The 21,049-nt window shown below is 41.5% G+C and overlaps 1 protein-coding gene across 1 annotated transcript in view; it reads right to left on the bottom strand.

Moving 5' to 3' along the window:
- The window catches only part of cbln1 (cerebellin 1 precursor), a gene marked incomplete at both ends in the record, with an annotated part of 25,797 nt that extends 23,866 nt beyond the window's left edge, over positions 1-1,931 (bottom strand). Inside the window, 2 exons of the mRNA XM_084059821.1 lie at positions 170-289; positions 1,674-1,931. Coding sequence (XP_083915947.1) covers positions 170-289; positions 1,674-1,931 — 378 coding nt within the window. The remainder of the gene's footprint in view (positions 1-169; positions 290-1,673) is intronic.
- Positions 1,932-21,049: the final 19,118 nt, after the last annotated feature.

Consider the following 21,049-nt stretch of genomic DNA (forward strand, 5'->3'; position numbering starts at 1 on the left):
CTCTCTCTCTCTCTCTCTCTCTCTCTCTCTTCCCCCCCACCACATCGTGATACATCGTGACACACACACACACACACACACACACACACACACACACACACACACACACACACACACACACACACACACACACACACACACACACACACACACACACACACGCACTGACCTGTATGGTTTGGCGGTTGTACACCTTGACCACGTGGAAGTTAAAACTGTAAATCCCTTTGCGCGGTGCAATGAAATTACTCCGCTCTTCATCAAAATTCTTCCCAACATTTACTAGGATCTAGAGATATGGTCAAAGACAGCGTGAAAGATTACACACAAGGAGTGTGTAGAAAAAGATAGAAAAAGAGTGAGGATGGAAAGAGGGAAGACATCGAATAAATCTTCATTGCCATATACATTATGTCCTTGCACTCGAATTCAAAATTAATTTAGAAATAACACGGTGTATACAATTATGGCCATCCCAAGAAAACAGAATAGTCAAATGAACGTTAACAGCCGAGCTTACAAGTGTAAAAAAGAAAAAAGTAGCCTAGCCCTCGAATTATGTCCCACACCTTTCAAATGGAACTTTACAGACTGGGGAAAGAACTGAATCAATCTTTCAAATGGAATTTCCAATTATGCATTTCTGCACCCAAATGTCCGTTTTTATGAGTGCAAGGCTGGGTGGATGAGAACTAATGTATAATTGAATGGCCATTTGAAGGAAATTAACCTTTAAGACACCCGACTAGTAGACTAGGACCTCGCCCTCGCAACCTATCGTTATTACATTATTTGGTGAGATGTCAGTTCCCATATATCCGCTATTGCCAGCTGAAAGTTGAAACATTCAATGCCAGGAGTTCTACTTTCCCACTTGTTACTATCTATGACCGCTGCTCCCTAGAAAGAGAGCAAATAAAATTCATTCCATATTCCATTTTAGCCGTTTAGAATAGGCTACCCTATATTTTGCTTTCCTCACGAGACAATTAACGGTGGGCCACGGGAGACGATCGTGCGCGCGTTTCCAGACGTGTTTTTTCGACGCCCTTTAGATTCTATTTTCTAGTCAACTTTTAGAGTCGGGCTTATCCTATAGGCCTACATGTACACTTTTCCATCATGATATGCCCGCGACACTTTAATTGTAGACTCTTATACCAACCAACCAATCGTGTTTTCTTCTGAACTCTTTGATTCACTTTTTACTTTCCCCACATTATAGCCTATAGTCTACAATGTGAAATGTTCTCAAATGCGCTCGTTGCCAACTTGCATAGCGCTATAGACACAAAATACATCGTAATTTCTTATAGGCTAATTTATGGGAACGCAGTTTCTAACAGGTTGAAAAGTTCATTTTCTAACCTAAAGATATATAGGCTAGCCGATACTGCAATCTAAAAGCTTGACAACGCGTGATCAGTTCCTTTTGAGAAGCAACACGGTCGTATAAAAGCCATAATACATGTGGCTTAATGAACATAATACGGATACAATAGAACAATTGTTCTCTAAGTGAATTCCATGTTCCTTTAGGAGGTCTAAGTTGACCCATACAAGTCTGTAACTCTGACAGTATACAAATGGAACCATGTGTCCACTGTCAGAGTTAAGGGGAGACCTTAAAAGTTTAAAAGTTTGAGAAACACTGCAATAAAACGTCTCTATACCTGATCGAAGTAGATGACCATAGTCCTGTTGCTCATCTCGGAGGGCTCGTGGTTGGTGTTCCTGACGGCGGAGAACGCCACCTTGGCGCTGCCCGAGCGCACCGAGATGCCAAGCGCGGTGCCGGTGGGGTCCGCGGTCGGGTTGGAGTCGCAGACCACCAGGCACTTGCCCTCCAGGATGATCGGCTCCGTCTCGTTCTGAGCGCGGCTCGGGCACGCTGCGAGCCACATGGCGCCCAGCAGACACAACGTCAACATGATGTTGTTGAAATCTTTCTGGAGGATCTCCTTAAGGACTTGGAACCGTGGATCTAATCCCGTGGAAAAAGGTAAGGAAGAGTTCCCACGTTTTATACGAAGAATTAGAATTGTACAGTCGCCTTTAGGGGTGGGGGGAAGCCTGCGTTGATATTACAACTCAGGTTGGGTTTTTTCGTATGACTGAGCTGACTCCTTCTCTGGTAGGTATAGGGTTTTTAAATCACACCTTTCTGGTAGGTATAGGGTTCTTAAAACACACCTTTCTGGTAGGTATGAGCTACTTAAATCACACCTTTCCGTCGTTAACGCGCACGGTCTTCTGAAGAGAAATGGAGCGTATAGCTTTAGTCCCCCGTTTGTTCTGCGTTGGTTTTGGGGTGGGTGGAGGGAAACAGTCGTTAACCTTTTTTCATTGGTTTTCCCGCGGTTGTAACTTATTTGTCCTTCACGAGTCTCAAAGTCAACGCTTTTCCTCTCACTTGGTGATGGAAGACGAAGCAGCGGCAGCAGCGAGCGATGCGTCGGGGCCCGGCGTGTCGAGTCGCAGCGCAGTAGAATGCATAGCAGCGCACGGGGCTCCGTCTGCTGAGCGCTTGAATTATTGATATATGTGAGATATTGGAGTTTCAAACACAAAGGCTCGGGATGAGCGGACGCGCGGGCGAGCGAGTGATATTCCCGCCCCTTCTCGTTATTTTTCAGTGACGCCTCCCTCCCTCCCCTCCGGTAACCCAGTGGTTCTCAACCTGTGGGTTGGGTACCCACTCCCCACATGCTTTTTTGGGCGGGGGGGTGACAGTGAAGTGACAATTCAAGGACTTTTAACACCTCAAAAAGAAAAGAAAAAGAAAAGAAAAGGACTGCATCAAAAGTAATCAACAAACTAGCCTCCACTATAAGAACTAATCAAACATGCCAATTTGTCAAATAATATAAGAGAGAGGCAACCATTGCGAAAATAGCAGATCAACAAGCTCACAACGCCTCAGAAGTCGGAACACAAGACGTTGTGCAGCTTTAGATGGGCTATTTTCACAATATTTATCTGTGGAAACGAGTCAAACTAAATGTAGGCTAATGCCTCAACTCCCACAATTCCAAGTGCCTATCAGGGAGGGGGGCCCCCAGTTCAAATGATTATTTTGGGGTAGTTGCGGGCCTGAAAAGGTTGAGAACTATACGGTAACCGGTGCCCATCACCGGATTAGTAGCCTATATAATATGGGAGTCTCTAGCATAGCCCGAAGGGATGGTTGGTCGCGCTGCCTGTGATTTTGCTTTCATACATTTTCATAAAAAGAGTTTCATAAATCATACAGTTAATGGGGACATCATCAGAGAACAAAAAGTCAAGTTGTTCTAACTAGGCTAGAGTAGGAAATAATATCCATTCTCCTTGTCAGCGGTCGCCAGACAACCAACCAGTCAACCACAGCGCCACTGTCCCTCCCATGGCAATATGATCAAGACTCTACCATACCATTAGTATGTATTAGTATGGAGTAGTATCTCCAATATATACTCCCATTTAATGGCATTTCTATCTCTTCAACCCCAATTTATGTTGTAAAATAAATGTTAATTTAACTATGAGAGTGTACAAATGGACCCTAATTTGGTTCCATTTGTACACTCTCAGAGTTACAGATACAGACACATTAGGGTCCATTTGGTTCCTAACTATCTATCATTTAGCTGGGGACCCCCTGGAACTCCCTCATGGACCCAGAACCAATGGCCCACTGCATCAAGACACTGCGGTGTTCATTTGGTGCGATGTGGAACTGTCCATGGTGATGAGGAACTGTCCACTGTCCTGGAATCGTTAGTAACTCCTTCCGGCATGTAGAAACAGACATAGGTTCTCTTGTTTGTTTTTGCCCCGCCATGAAGGTGTCAGCAAGTTTAATACGATGCCATCAATGTGTGTTTTCTGAATGGATGACAACTTTCTTTAAGATTATGTGCTTAAGATTGAAGTAAGCCTAATAGGCATAGCCTATTAAGTGCTTTGCGATTACACTTGTGCTTTGATTGATAGCCTAATTTGATTATGTTATGTATCCTTTTACTTACTGTTTGTTGTCGGTGCATAATGTTAGCTTAAGCTATACTCATTGTTTTTGGTACAGCTTTTAGTTTATTGACTATACTTGATATAGCTATATATTGCAAAAGAGCATTTGCTGTATAGTATATGGGTGTTAGAAATAAAGAGATGTTGTGAGGAAGATTTCTCACATCTGAAGGTGGAAAGGTGTAGGCTATAGGAGAGAGATCATATAATAAATCTTCCAGGAAAGACACCTATCCATTAAGAGCAGCTAGAAAGAAAGAAAGAAAGAAAGAAAGAAAGAAAGAAGCAAACAAACAAAAAAATCTGAGAGGTGAGCGCTTTTCAGCAATACAGCATCAGCTACAAGGGGAAGCTTCTTCAAGGGACAGCATGAGAGATAGAAATACACCAGGCTAAACACTGACCAGATTATAGATTTCTGACCATTGTTCTCTGTCTCTCTGACCATTATATCTGCCTTCATCTCAGTTCCACTGCTGTGCTCCCTCAATCTCTTCTCACTTCTTCCTCCCCTGCTCCTGGGATACCTGTATTTCTTGCATCTCTTTCTTCCCTCTCGCCTTGTCCCCTCTTTATTTCTCTTCCCTCTCTCTCCCCCCTTTATCTATACATCCCTTTGTCTCTTCTCTTTCCCTTCTCGCAATTTGTGTCCTCTCTGTCTTTCCGTCCCAGCAGTTCTCTCCTTGGAGCTTACAGCAGAGAGCCGCTCCTAATACAAGTTGACGGTGAATGACGGGCCAAAAGGACTTCTATTCTCTCATGCAGCAGGATGGGGACAAGTGACACACACACACACACACACACACACACACACACACACACACGTATGTGCACGTGCACGCACGCGCGCACGCACACACACACACACACACACACACACACACACACACACACACACACACACACACACACACACACACACACACACACACACACACACACACACACACACACACACACACACACACACACACACACACCAAACACAGCCAATTACATGCCCTCTCTCTTGACGCCTCCTGCAATTGTGTGTTGGCAAGATTAGCTCCAGACACACAGACAGACGGACTCAGAGGTTCTCAGAATCCACATGGTAACAGTGTAGCTCCAATGTGGATCTCAGACCTCATGTGGCCAGTGTGTGACGTCAGTCGTCTATGTCATATCTATGACGCATGGCAAACACTTTTATGATTTTGAAGTGGGCCCTGGTCCAGAAAAGGTTGAGAACCACATTGTAAATGTCTAGCATGCAAAGCCAGATATATTTGTAATGCTCTGGGAGCCTCTCCACTGTAAAAGGTTAAATTAAATGTATATTGATATAAGTATCCTTGTATTTGTTAGGGAGTGTATACAGTAGGTGAGTTAAACAGGGTGGACTTTTTCCACTCCTGACATCACAAAACTGCTCAACTGGGCTTTTTGAATGCTGGGGTGGGGCAGACCTTTTCCCAACATTTACAGTATAAACATGTATTGTTTATGACTATGAGAAAGCCAAATTATAACATAAATACAGTTTTGTCACATTATTTAACTATCCAGAATTTTAAATGATCTGCTGTCCTGCTTTTAAGATCTGTGTGTGTGTGTGTGTGTGTGTGTGTGTGTGTGTGTGTGTGTGTGTGTGTGTGTGTGTGTGTGTGTGTGTGTGTGTGTGTGTGTGTGTGTGTGCTGTTTCCATGCATGCATGTATGCGAGCGTGTGTTCTCTGAGGATTAGATATAGCTATCATGAATAGAATCCTCATTGCCTGCAGACTAGGAGTCATATCTTTGTTTCTCTCCTCTGCCTATCTTGCATGCTGGTCTGTCTGTCCCATCTGTCAGTCAGCCTTCCTATCTGTCTTTGCTACCATTTGTCCTCCTTCTGTCTACCTGTCTGTCTGCCATTGTTGGTATATTTCTCTGTCCTCTCTGAGCTATACGTCTAATTGTGCAGACAAACTGGATGCATTGATGGACACCATTGTGCATGTCTACAGAGTGCGCAATGTGCATGATGGATGTGACACAGAAAGGTTTAAATTCAATTGGTTGAATTCAGCTATGCAAGTGAGCCACCATGACAGTTACAGAAAAAACAAGGAGGGTCACACATTCTATTGTATCCTTCTATTGTATCCTTTTATTTTTCCACATGCCTCAAGATAACAGGCGTTTCGGCTACCCAGCCTTCATCAGTGGGACTTTTAATTCTGAGTGTGACCCTCTTTGTTTTGATCTAATGAACAATTTATTCGAACAAAGCACCAGAGTGGTCAGAGCTCCAGACTTCCCTTTCCCGAGCAACATTAGCCACTTCCTCCTGGGGAATACCGAGGCGTTCCAAGGCCAGTGTGGTGATATAATCCCCCCATCTGGTTCTTGGTCTGCCAGGGGGTCTCCTCCCACTGGGGCGTGCAGTGAGGACCTCCCTTGGGAGACACTCAGGAGGCTTCCTTACTAGATGCCTGAACCACCTAAGCTGGCTCCTTTCCAAGTGAAGGAGCAGCGGCTCAACTCCGAGCGGATGACCGGACCTCTCATCGTATCTCTAAGGGAGAGGCTAGCCAACCGTCTGAGAAAACTCATTTCGGCCGCTTGTATCCGCAATCTTATTCTTTCGTTCATGACCCACACTTCATGACCATAGGTGAGAGTAGGAACAAAGATTGCTCGGTATTTCGAACAAGACTCAGAGATACTTAAACTCTTTCACCTGGGGCAAAGTCTCGTTCCCTATTGGAGTTCACAATCCATCGGTTTCCTGCCGTCATATACAAAGTATAAATCAGGCTTCACTCTCTGTTTGTGAAGCTTCTGACAAAAAGGCTGTTTTTATACTGCCTTTTATATTATATTGTTACCCTTTTATTACTAGTGTTAATCTCCTGGTGTCTGTCTGTCTGTCTGTCTGTCTGTCTGTTGGCGAAGAAGTGTTCATGCTGAAAGTAATACTGACCATTATTTATTGCAAGCTTACTTCAATGACTATTAATAGAATGCAATGGGCCCATTAAGTTCAGAGTGTTTTGTTCTGGAGAAGAAATAGTCAATGTGTTAAAGTCAGCATTGGACATTCATCTCCCCTTGAGAGATAAATAAATTATAGGATGTGTGACTATACATCAATTTTCAGGAATGTGGAAAAAAACACGTGCGTGCGCGCGCATGTGCGTACGTGCCTTCCTGCGTGCATGGTACATGTGTGTTTTATTTGCCAAAAAGGACATATCACTGGAGAAATCTCAGATCCCACTATTTCCTGCAAAACAAAACGCCCACACACAAACACACAACAATGTTTCACAGAGACACAGGCAATAGCTTCAGTCTTCCATGTCACCAGACAGACACACAAAAGACCCAGACATGCTTGCGCACATGCAGGGCCCCAGGAGGTAAGACGTCTGTCACTAGACAGTATATCCCTACTGATGCTCTGTTAACCCCAGTCCCATGGCGTTTACCTACACCTGTGTGCACACATGTGTGTTTGTAAATGTGTGCGTGCGTGCCCACACACGCGCGAATGTGTAGCCTCAGGTACAGTATATCGCAGAATGAGGAGACAGAACACGGAGGGCATAAACTAATGCATTCTGTCTCTTTGACGTATTTTCCCTGCTGTGGTGTGAGCTGCTTTCCTGCTTGTCATAGTTCTATATCTTATACCATCAGAGAACGGTGGGGGACTCATGAGAGACAAAAGGGAACAAGACAGAGGAAACAAATAGCCCCTGGCACATTACTTGATGCATTGTGTTAAAAGAGTAAGGTACAAAGAAAAGAAGAAAAGATTCCAAAAACCCATGCTGATATATAGTCTCATTGGAGGAGGAGGGATCACAGCATCTTGATTAAGTGTGGCCTTGGCAAGCAAAGGTGCTTTGAGACAGTTGATATGGGCCGCAGGGAGTAAAATGAGTCTGCGAAATTATAGCAATCAAAACAACAACGTTAGGGAAATTAGTATTTTCTTCTTGGCACAGCAATATCACTTTCCACTGCCTTAACCATTTTCAGCATGGGGTCTCTATTTTGGACACAAATGTAAATAACAAATGTACTGTACAAGCTCATAATGTGTCACAATACAACAGGTTGTGAGCTTGTAGATTGGCTATTTTTATTTCAAAAATCTGTATGATACATGTTTATCGCATGAGTCCAAAGATAATGACTGGCAATTTGTGTGAGTTTTCCGACAAAATCTGTAGGAGCAGAAAAGACAGAATGGCAGAAAATCGAGTTATGCTGAAATGTACACGAGACTATATGGGGAATTGCATCATGATCCAAGGGGAAAGTTTTTGATTGTACGACTCTGAAAATATATAAAAACCGACCTTTAGAACCTCTAACCGACATAATCTTGCTTAAGTAGTACGTTTTTGTGTCAACACAAAATAATTTGAATAGATTGTTTTATAATCGACTAAATGAATTTGTCTGATTAACCACATAAACCCTGTATTATACTTTGTGGTACAATGTGGTGTGCAAAAATAGTGAGCCTGTAATGTTTACAGTACAGACCTTGCCAGAGAACAAAGTATAAAACAATTGTTCATTAATCGTTATCAAGGCAAAAGTTTAAAATAATCGTGATATTGATTTGAAGTCATCGCCCAGCCCTTGTAGGACCTAAGGTTAATAGGTAAAGGCTAAAGTATAAAGATTAAAGGTCAAAATGTAAAGTGGGCCGGTATAGTGCCACCTTGAGGCTGACTGTGGTGTCAAATGTCTTGCTTAGCCTATTGGAAGTCTGTACAAATAGTTCAAATGATCCAATATCAATACCCATCAATACTGCAGACAGTAATGTTCACCTCAATGGGTCCTTTCTGGGGAGACATATCTCATAATCACAGTTAGCTGGGCTATGTTAGATATGTCAGGTTCACAGACACACAAAGGCTAATTAAGAAAGACTTTGGCAACATTACACAGCCAGTGGCATCATATCCAATCTTTCCGCCCATATAGATATTGGTCTTTACCTACACAGCAAAATCAGTGTTAATGTAACTCAGGGTTGCGAGATTAGGTTGAGATCAACTCAGATTAAACTAACTGTAGCCTTATCTAAACACTGCATTCATTGTCCTGTTTAATTATTACAGTATGTTGTGGCATTCTCTGATCGAGCAGGTTGATACAAATCTAATAGCCACTCATCCTGGCATTAGCATGAATTAAAACACTCACTACCTATTTATAGCTACAGTTGTAGATGAGCCGCCATTAAGTAAATTAGCATCTATCAGCACATCCAGCACTTCCGTCATAATAATCAAATCAGATATGCAAACTGCTGCCTGTAATGTTATTTACTAAATCGAATTACAGTTTGTTGACAGGACCTCTGTGATTGAAGCTGGCCCTGACAGTACAGTGATCTGCAAGGTTGTCAGCTCCTATAGATGCAGCAAATTGAAGGTTTATACATGATTCTTTGTGCTGAGTAATTGTAAGACTGTAGGCCCCATGGCACAGTTGAAAAGTATGTGATATAAACTGATATAAATTGAAAAGTGGAATACTGCACACTATCTCAAAACTAAGCTGTTTCACTTAGATAGACAGATATGCCGCCCAAAATCAGATTTTTAACTGACAACGATCTGAATCTCTCATAGCTTTAAACACAAATTAAATGATGGTTCTCCTCTTCATAGACACTCATAGCAGCATCAGAGCTGGGCCACAGCATACACATTCTTATCTATTGTGTTTGGATAAAGCATTGACTTGCCATTGAGTAGAATAAAATGCAATATTATATTAAATGTAATTAAATCACTGTACAATAATGTAAATATTAGTTTCCCCCCTAGTAAAATGCATACTGCAAAATATTCTCTGAAGGTGTGTATTTTAGGAACACTGAGTGATACATTTTAAGTAAAAAAAAGAAAGGAAGAAGAAAGAAAAGTGTCTTGTTTTGTATGGTTATAAAAAACAAATGATTAATTTGACACAGTCACTTTTCATGTTATTTTTGCTGTCATCTGACAGACCATACAGGGGAAATAGAGTAGTGTTTAATGGGATAGTGCTATCAGTTCTATTTTTGAACAGAATAAATGTATGATACACAGATGATAAACCACAACATTAAAATTGAAAGAAAATACACCTAAGAACACCTATTTCTTTTCATGCAGACTTTGAATTGTTATTGTAGATGTGTAGACATTGCATGTGACTTGGAACACTGTGATGTTAAAATGTCCACTTTAAATCCCACTGGAGTTTCTAGTCAAATTATGATTTTGCCAAATAAAAAAATCGTTTTGCAAGTCTGAAATAATACATATCATTTCAACGTCGTTGTTTGAATTACTATGATGGCTACTGATTCAGAAGTCCCAGACAGATGATACAGTTATACAGGATTTTCTATTCATTCTAAGGCTGTGCAGTAAAGCTGACTTAAAATAGAAGCTACATGTTTGGGCTGTCTCCTTGCAGGCTGGGTTTACACAGAGCTGCCTTAGAAAAGCCCTTGATATTTAACATGATATAAAACCCTGTTGAAGACAACTTGAGAAACAATTCTTCCTCAAATGGCTTTACTCCAGCTGGCATCCATATAAATATTGTAGTACTACTGCTGCCTGCCTCTCCATGCTTAATGTATTACAGCAGCTACTGTATTCGTTCTTATTTCTCAGTGGCCTGTTTTTTTTCTACATTAAAAAAAAAGAAAACATTTTAAAGCATGGAAAAGCATTTAGGCCACATGTCACTGAAGCTCCCCAGTGGAAGAAAAAACAAAACAAGTGAAATTATGTTCAAACATATATACTGTACATAAACATATATGCAACCGTATGTTCCATTCACATGTTCAATGACAAGGACAATGTGTACATAATGTGACGTTTGGGGTTTAGAATACAGCTGATCTTAAAGGTTGTTGTTTCTGTTTATTGTACACTAGACCATACCCGGTCGACGCATCCGTGGGGGGATATGCGCACATGATCTGGCAACCCGGGAGGCGACATTGTTTCACACATAAACGCTAATAAGAAGCTGAGATTTGATGAAATTGAAAAACGGGCTTCACAGTTAAGTTCAGATGGTAATGGTCAATGGCTGTGTGCAAAATCAGAGCAATTGCCCCAGCCACTGAGGAGAACCGGGTAGCTTCACTCACCACTTCACTCACCACTACAGACAGACTCACCCTTACTAGAATTATAGTAGGATAGTAGGATGTACAGTAGCTAGTATTCCTTCTTACAGCAGCAAACATACTCAACAGAAACCTATTTCCCTATCTGTGAAATATGGCATCAATATTATATGATACCTGACCACCATGGAGAACTATGTAAGCCACTCAGGGATAGGCACATAGTAATATCTAGTACTGCACATTTAGTGGTGAACTGTGTGTACTGTATTTGTGTTTTAGCTGATAAAATAAATGTAATGTCTCTGTCTGACTGACAGAGTCACTGAATGATGAAATTATGCCATTGGACAGTTGGTTGGCCTATTTAGAGGGAAGGCATGCACATCCAATCCCCAGAATTGGGCAGGTGCTGCTGGGCAAAGAACCGTACAATGCAGTAAAATGTAATTAAAAAAACCCGCTTGACCACTGTTGGGCTCCATTGTAGACTAGACTAGATTTTACTGCACCCACTAAGTGCCTTGTGATGTTTCGAGCTTGCGTTCTTCATCAGACACATCAGTTGGTTGGCCTAACAACAAAGTAGCCAATAGAGAAAATATCCCTGATAAACAACAGCTACAATCAATGAATCAAACTTTATTAGTTTGATTCATAGCAACATTCAAAAACAATAACAGACAATACAGAAACAACAGCACATCCCATACATCTTAGACAGGCCTTTTCCCTTGGGCTCAACCTTCTTCCAGGAGAAGGTCTCTGGATTGAATTTCCACAGATCATTGAATATCTGTTTCCAGTTGTTGCCAACAAATATGTACAGCTCCCCATTGTAGGCAAAGGCTGAATGATCCTCATGTTGTTCTGGAAGAAGCTGTGTAGCAGGCGTGCTCAGCCAGCAGTTGGTCTCTGTGTCAAACACTCTTATGTTGTTGTAGTTGACCCACTGGTCCCCTCGGCGTCACAAGTGCTGGAGTGAATCTGTTGTTAATCGTATTTGTACTGTAATTGTGTGTGTTATTGAGAGTATGTTTTCGTTGGATTTTCGATGTGTCCCCCCCCCTAGCCAAGCTAACATTGGTCAAGCTTCACGTGACACGTGACAATATGTTGAAAAGATGTGCTTTGATTGGCTAGCGAGACGCATGACGAAATACATACCTATAAATAGGTGAGTCACTTCGAAACACTGCGGTGCGTGTTTCGAAGTGACATCAGTGCCATCAGCCAAGCTAACATTTAGTCAGGAGATATTAGCAGAAAATCCAATCTTGGAATAGATTCCAGTCAGGAACAGTACTTTCCAGTACAAACTGAGATCACACAATGCAACTAACTCTCATTACGCAAACTGAAGAAGCAGGAAATTATCGTCTGAAACCTCATGAAGAAGCAAAGGCGAGACAAAGACCACTTGAATCCCTAAATGACAAAAAACAAAGACGAGCCACAAATGCTGACAACATGACCCAGCAGAGATTGCTACATTCTCTGGAAGAAAAAGTACAAGAGTCTGTAAAGAACATCGAAAGGAAAAGAAGGCACTGGTCACAGTATTCAATAGATGGAAGACAACATCAACTAGAAAAAGTGCTCCTCGGAGCACAAGTCTCCGCCAGCAGACTTGTGTTGGGAATGTTGGGAATGTTCTAATTCTTATGTTCTAATTCTTACAAAAAATAGAACATGTTACTGTGTGATAGTAACATGACACAAGTGTAGGGTTGTCCGATATTGGCTTTTTTACCGATAACCGATATACCGATATTGTCCAACTCTTAATTACCGATACCGATATCAACCGATACCGATATATGCGGGGATTATTGTGATTAGGGTAAGCTCAAATTTCATATCATACACACCATATACAGTAAGAACTCCTGTAACTTATTTATAAAGCAAAAAAAAAAAACAAAAAAAAAAAAAAAATTTTTTTTTTTTCAAAAACCGATACCGATATTTTCCCGATATCAATTTTTATGCTAATATCGGCCGATAATATCGGGAGGCCGATAATATCGGACATCCCTACACAAGTGTCCTATCCGTCTGTATAACTGTCCTATCCGTCCTGTCTGTATAAGTGTCCTATCCGTCCTGTCTGTATAAGTGTCCTATCCCTCCTGTCTGTATAAGTGTCCTATCCGTCCTGTCTATGTAAGTGTCCTATCCGTCCTGTCTGTGTAAGTGTCCTATCCAATTGTTACAGTATCCGCCATTTCTCAGCCATTTCGTGATTATTCCTGTCTTACCTCACTTTGAAAGAGGCGCAGACTCTTTCAAAGTGACACATGTATTTATAGGCCGCTATACGTCACTAGCCAATCAGATCACACTATTTCACCGTATTGTCACGTGTCACGTGAGGCTTGACCAATGTTAGTCCCAGTTTCAGAAAGTGAAAACAAACTCTCCTGGCGGAGACAACGAGCAGATTACACCAAGAAGAGATGCTACAGATCACCTAAAGGACTAGAAGACGTTCAAGCTGATGAAGCTGGTGCCGCATTCTTAAAGAAGATGTCAGGAAGTGGACCCAATTATGTCTGGCGGAGACTTGTGCTCCGAGGAGCACATTCTCTAGTTTTTACTTATTTTGTTTTATTGTATCCTAATGTCATTTTTTAATTGCCTTTCATTTGCTTGATGTTTTGTGTAAACCACATTGAATTGCCTTGTGGTTGAAATGTGCTATACAAATAAAATGGCCATGCCTTGCCCTTGGCTTGCCCATTCTTAATTAAAGACCAGAAAAATGTGGTGATGTCCATCTTGTGCATGTCATTAGTGTATCTATAAGTATATCATTAAGCCTGGTATAATCCTCCATGGAGATACAGTACATAACCTTCCTCAAGACACAGGCTGAGTGGTAACACCTCACCTCTGGAACAGTCCCAGAAACCTTGGGCTTGAACAATCTGTCGGTGTCAAAACGTGATGGCAGCTCCTACTTGGTGACCTGAAGGTATTTTCTGCATCAGAATGGCTTGGTTCATACCTGGGAGTTACGTATACTTCAAACATTATAGCCCAATCAGACACCAACAATGTACCAGTGGACATGAAGGGCCATATATGTGCCATAAAAAGCTGTTTTCCTCCTGCCAAAAACTGCAGGTCCTACCTGGTAACTGAAAGCTGGTTTCTGCCTCAAAATTATTGTCTCCGCCAGGCCGAAAGGCATGGCGAGAGAGTATGTTTTGCACTCTGTCCGTCCGTCCGTCCGTCCGTCCGTCCGTCCGTGTGTCCGTGTGTCCGTCTGTGAACAGCTAATCTCCGACACTGTTGGCTTGATCGCAGCGAAACTGTGCACACACACTCCCTGGATGTCAATTCAGAACCTTTGCTCCAAATCTTTCACATGGGCCTGTTATAGCACCACCAGGAGGCCACTTTTTCCAAAACACATTTTTTGACAGTACTCCTACAGATTTTGTCCAAACATCATGCAAATCGGTACAGTATCTCTATAGTCATTAAACAAAACCGGTATTTCAGATTTTTCATATTCCATCCTGATTGGCTAAAAATGGCTTCCAAAGTTTGCAAGAGTGCTCCGTTTTGAACAAAATGCCTCAAAGCATGATCACAACATGCAATTTCCCTGAAATTCTGCATGCACATTCCCACTATGCCGAGGAAGAAATGCCACTTACATTTTTTCAAATCAGCCTCATGGTGGCGCTATAACAGGCCGATTTGTGTTTTTACCTATAACTGCACCGATCTGTATAAAGCTTTGTATGCACACTCCCTAGAGGCCAAGGAAAAACCTTTACCATGCATTTTTCACACCTGCCTTTTATAGCGCCACCAAGAGGCCGACTTATGTAAAACACATTTCTTTATATTACTCCTTCCCATTTTATCCAAATTTCATGCAAATCGGTACACATGATCTCTATAGTCATGTGAACAAGACAGATCTGTTTGATTTTTCATATTCCATCCTGATTGGCTAAGATTAACATCTAAAGTTTGCAGTCTTGTTTGGAACAAAATGCTGCAAATCATGAACGCACCGTCTGATTGCGGTGAAACTTTCCACGCACATTCACACTATGTTGAGGAACAAATGCCACCCTTTTAACATTGGCCTTTTGTAGCGCCACCAGCAGGTCAAATTTAGCAAAACACATTTTTAGAACAAAATGCCTCAAATCATGAATGCAGTGTCCGATTGCCGTGCACGGCCTAGGAAGAAATGGCACCCTTTTCACATTGGCCTATTATAGTGCCACCATAACCAAAATAACCTACCTGACCTGGCGGAGACCTGTGCTGCGAGGAGCACTTTTTCTAGTTTGATTTCATTCATGAGGGTTATATTTCAAACATTATAGCCCAGTCAGACCACTATAACAGTGGACATACCTCTAAAAGGTCATAAAAGCCATAATGCATAATTACTCCTGCCAAAAAGTGATGGCAGCTCGCACCTGGTCACTGGAAGGTATGTTGTGCATCAGAATGGCTTGGTTTCATTCTTGGGGGCTATATTTCAAACATTATAGCCCAATTAGATCAATACCAGTACCTCTAAAAGGCCATAAGCCATAAAAAGCAGTTTTCCTCCTGCCAAAAGGTGATGGCAGCTCCTACCTGGTAACTGAAAGAAATCAACTTTGTTTTGGGCGAGAAACAAGCCTTCAGTTACCAGGTAGGAACTGCAATCACTTTCTGGCATGAGGAATACTGCTTTTTAAGAGTGTTTATTACATGCTTAAATAATTGAATATGACCATTCAAGGGTGGCTTCTCTGTGTATAAGAAGTGTCTGAGATTGTTCCTCATGGTGTAAAATTGACTTGCCAGGTATCAACATTTAAATTCAGCACCGCAAGATCATGTTAGGCAGCCTTAAGAGGTTTAGACAGGGATAAGATTATGAGATCTGATTTGCAGTGGCAGAGAAATGTCTGAGGGGGGAAGAGTGAAATTGACCTTTCCCCACTATGTCTCTCCCTACTGTCCTCTCTCATGCACACTCATATCCCCAGCGAATGCAAAAACTCAATTTCCCACAGTTCCCTGGGTGCAACCTCTCTCTGTATCTTGATAATAGATTGCGATAATAGATAATATATTACGATAACCCCATGACCTGAGTTGTAATACCATTTAAGGTGAACGCTCACTTTGCCTCTCCTATCTCACAGCAATCTGATTAGCTGTCATCACCCCTTGCATGCACTTTTTCAAAATCTTCCCCTCATCCCCCTTCCCTTTAGTTCTGCCTTCTCTCTCCCTCCCTCTCTCTCTCTATCACACATTCCCCCATTTTCATTGAACGTTCTACTTTTTTCGGAATCGTTTAATGAATCCCTTAATCTCTTTCTTTGTTCAGGTCCTTTGAACTCTCAGATACCTTTGTTTTTATTATTAAAGAGCTGGAGAGACAGGGACACCCCTTTTACTGAACAAACCCTCTATATCAATGATTACAATAGCAGAATATAGAGCTTTAACTTTTTTACAAAAATGCTTTTGTTTCAATCAAAAAAGTATAACTTGCAGGTATCTGTCGCACATGGAAAATAGCAGATCAGCTATCTTTGCCACACAACACTATTGTACAATGAATTACAGTTTTAGGTTTCATTTTAGATCATGAGGTCAGACCATACTGCGTAATTTGATTTTTTTGTAGTCTTTTTGACCTGGTCATTACAGCAATCTGTTAAAACTGTGATTCCCAATACCACATGCACCACACCACCTCAAAACATCAGCATGTTGAGCCGATTACAGGGCTCTGCATCCACGGGCAGACTTGTCACTCCACCAGATCAGAATTATCTCTTATTTTTTGGTAAGATTATTTTGAGCATATTCAACATACATGGTATGTGTCCTAACCATTCAGCTGACGGGTCGCCCCAGAAGCATCTCTAAAAGGTAGGAGCATTTATTCACTGACAAATGATCTAAAATGTACACAAACATGTGTACACATGTTCATAACGTGACAGCTAAAGCCTAGTTTATACTCCATAGTACACCAGAAATATCAGTGTTACTCGTCATTGCGATGTTTGTTTTTGTATAGACCTGTGTGTGTGTGTGTGTGTGTGTGCGTGTGCACATGCGTGTGCACACACGTGTGTGTGTCTGTCTGCAATGTATGTACTGAACCCTGTTAATAACAATAAACCTGTCCAAACCAGAGAATTAAAGCTTCACTTCACACTGCACAGACACACTCGAACATGTGTGCGCACGCACGCACGCACGCACGCACGCACGCACAGTAAATGCACTGGGAGAATTGGACTCATGTGTGCACTTGCAATAAGCACTGCTGAGTCATGTGAAATGGCTGCTCTGCTGGCAACCCTGTCCTTACAACAATTAATTTTCAGATGCCTCTTACAATTCCAAATTGGATAGGGATTCTACAGAAACTCTTAAATAAGAAATTGTTTATTTTCTTTCTGATTCCATTCGAACCCTCTGCGGTAGTGGGCAGGTACTTTACCCCTGCACCACCCAAGCTGTCTCTTGACATTCATAGTACAGAGTTTGGCTTGGGCAATAACACATAAGCATATTCATAGATCCTGCCATACTGAATGAGGGGTGTTTAAAAAAAAAAAACTTGACATACATTTATTGGACAGAGAATATTTTTTTCCCACACCAGGGGACATGGGGAAAGGGCTTTAACTAACACTATTCAAGCCATCTGAAATACACCAGGGGACATGGGGAAAGGGCTTTAACTAACACTATTCAAGCCATCTGAAATATGTCTTGTCACTATGGAGTGACAATCTGAAGTATGTCATGTACACCAACATACCCCATGCAGAGGGCCTTGGCATTTTTTAGAACTTAGCCCTTCAATTGACCTACAGACTACCTACTTCTGCCCATCTGTTCATGGAATATAAGTTTGTTCTACACAACAGCCCCTTTCTGACCATATTCTTTAGAGAATAATATGGTCATACATTTCTTCTGTGGAATGGCCCATTAAACACTGCATGCATTTGTATCATATCTGAACAGCATGACACTATCAGAGTTGAGCATAGTGAGTTTTATTTTTCTATACACTATGGAGCGTATTCAAGATAATCACATCTCTACCACCCTAAACCTACAGACAGGAACAGCACTCTCCATGCCACAAGTTCTCATCGCACCTCCTTGATTCATTTTTCTTTCCTTCTTTCTTTCTTACTTTCTTTCCACATTTCTGACACACAGGATTTTGAACTTGTGACCACAATGTAAACAAGTCCCCAGGACTTTTTTTGTGCTATCCTTTTAGCCTTAATGTCTGACTGTACCACGTGCTGTTTACATTGTTGACTAATAAAGTATTCAACTCTAAGATCTATGACATCAGTCAATGCCTTACAAGTATACATCATGTTCATGTGAGCTATATGTACATAGAAACAACAAACAGACCTGTAAAGACACGCATCATAGAACACAAAGGTGCCACATGCAGTGGTGTAGTGGGATTTTTTTCACTACCGGAGCACTATTTTAATGACATTGTGCACACATGCACACATGAATGCCTGCGCGCCCGCCCGCCCACCCACACACACACACACACACACACACACACACACACACACACACACACACACACACACACACACACACACACACACACACACACAATTAGACTTAAAATAATCACAAAAACAAATTTGTTTACTTACAACATTTCAACAATATCACTTACATTGCTAGGCCTCACTACACATTTTACAAATTTGCTTTGGATAAATCTCTTCTTTTTCAGAGGCTCACTCATTGTCATCTACAGCAGGGGTTCCCAACCTTTCTGTTACCACGGTTCACACACGGCTCACAGTTTGTGAAATGTTCACAAACCGTACCAAAACACAGAAGTTGACTGCTATTAATATCATTATATATAATGTATGGAGTTGTGTGCCCGACACTGGTTGAAAAGAGAAGGATACCAAGGATTTATCAGTGATGTCACTGTAATGCGAGAGTGAGCTCTGGCATGGACGTACGGCATACGCTCGAGGCTGGTTATGAAGATGCCAAGGATTTGTCAGTGACGTCACTGTCATGCGACTGAATTGTGAAGACTCAACGTTGGCTGCGCATACAGATGTGCCACTTCAAAACTTCACACGTTACTGTTCTTTCCCTGAAAGTGGCCTGAAAATGCATTTTTTTCCTCCCTTTTCTGCCCTTAAAATGCACTGTTTTGCCCCTGAAAAGAAGTTGTCACTACACACCCCCATTTTTCCCTTCAACAGACATCCATATACATGAGAACAAAAGAATGTGTGTTGGAGAAGGTGTCAGACTCATTATGAGGCGAAAGGTGATTTGACCAGTTGCTCAAATTAATTAGCATCATAAAAGCAGTGATCATCAAAATAATTCAGCATTTTAAATGCCCTTCTTTGTCCCTCTTATTGCCCTGGGAATCCCCTGAAAATTTACTGTCTTGGCGATGGAAGGACATGTGAAGTTTTGAAGTGGCACATCTGTATTTGACCAATCCATAAACTAGGAATTCCCAGCTGCCTTCTTGCAGCCCAGTGGTACATGGGTCTGGCACCGAATTTATAGTACGATGTGTGTGTGTGTGTGTGTGTGTGTGTGTGTGTGTGTGTGTGTCTTTCTATTTGTGTGTATAGTGTAATGTGGAAATCTCGCAACATTTTCAAGGTCTGCTTAAAGTGTTTCTTCCTAAAATGTTGCATACTTTTGTTACTGTATATTTATATACAATACCTCTCTACAGTATATGTTTATGTGTATGCATTTACATGTGTGTGTATTGTGTGTAAGATGTACTATAGGATTTAGAAACTCCTTGTGCATGCGTGTGTGTGTGTGTGTGTGTGTGTGTGTGTGTGCGCGTGCGTGTGTGTGCGTGTTTCTGTCTGCAAGGTCTGTGTTGTAAGCTGTATGTAATAAAAGTGTTCATTTGGTTATGGAGCTTCAGAAGGGCCATCCAGAGAAGCTTTAGATTGGATCTGCCCGGTGTCCAAGGAGAATGGGAAATAACATCAGCCGACAAGAGAGCAGAGGTGAAAAATAACCTGTCATCACTTCTCTGTCTGCCTCCCTTGTGTCTCTCACTGCTCTCCCTTTCTTCCTCCTACAGGACTCTTGTGGTTCCATTTTTACACTTACAAAGCAAATCCGTTTTACACTTAAACAGTTAAATTAACACTGAATTTTACTGTGGCTTTCCTCTCACCCCATTTATCTCTCTCTCTCTCTCTCTCTCTGTCTGTCCGTCCGTGTGCCTGTCGGCAGCTAATCTTTCAAAAAACACTCAAAATAGGTAACACTCACAAAAACACTTGTATAGACAACATCACAACATCACAACACAGTTACTGAGACTGAGAATTAACAATGGTTCTCAAACTTTTTCAGGTCAGGGACCCCCCAAACCCTTTGCTACGGAGCCCCATCTGAAAATATTTTGTGCCAGGGACCCCCATACAAGATATGTGTTAAAAGAGTTTCAAAAATATTCCATGTTCATCTTTTTTTCAAGATGTTTTGGAAATAGCTTATCTACAAGCTCACATTGGCTATTTTCGTTGTATATAGGGTTAAAGTGGTTAAACTGATTTTGATGCTATATTAACTCAACCCCCCACTGGGCAATGGGCCCGATTCACTGTTTACGCCCATATTTTGAAAGTAAAGGAATAATCTATATATAATATATATAATCTATCGGATAGCAGTGTTTCACTTCAGTATGCCCTGCTGGGTTATTTCCAGCGTCCTCTTTTTACATCGGTAAAGGTGAGCAATGTTCAGTAGAAAAGGCTTATAAAATATCCTTTCCATGTTTATTAACCTATTATTTGGTGGGGTTAAACTGTGTAAACTTCGTATTCTCATTACATATGAGAGCATTACG

Source organism: Gymnoscopelus microlampas (genome assembly GCF_963454915.1).
Source record: "Gymnoscopelus microlampas genome assembly, chromosome: 6".
NCBI classification, from domain to species: domain Eukaryota; kingdom Metazoa; phylum Chordata; class Actinopteri; order Myctophiformes; family Myctophidae; genus Gymnoscopelus; species Gymnoscopelus microlampas.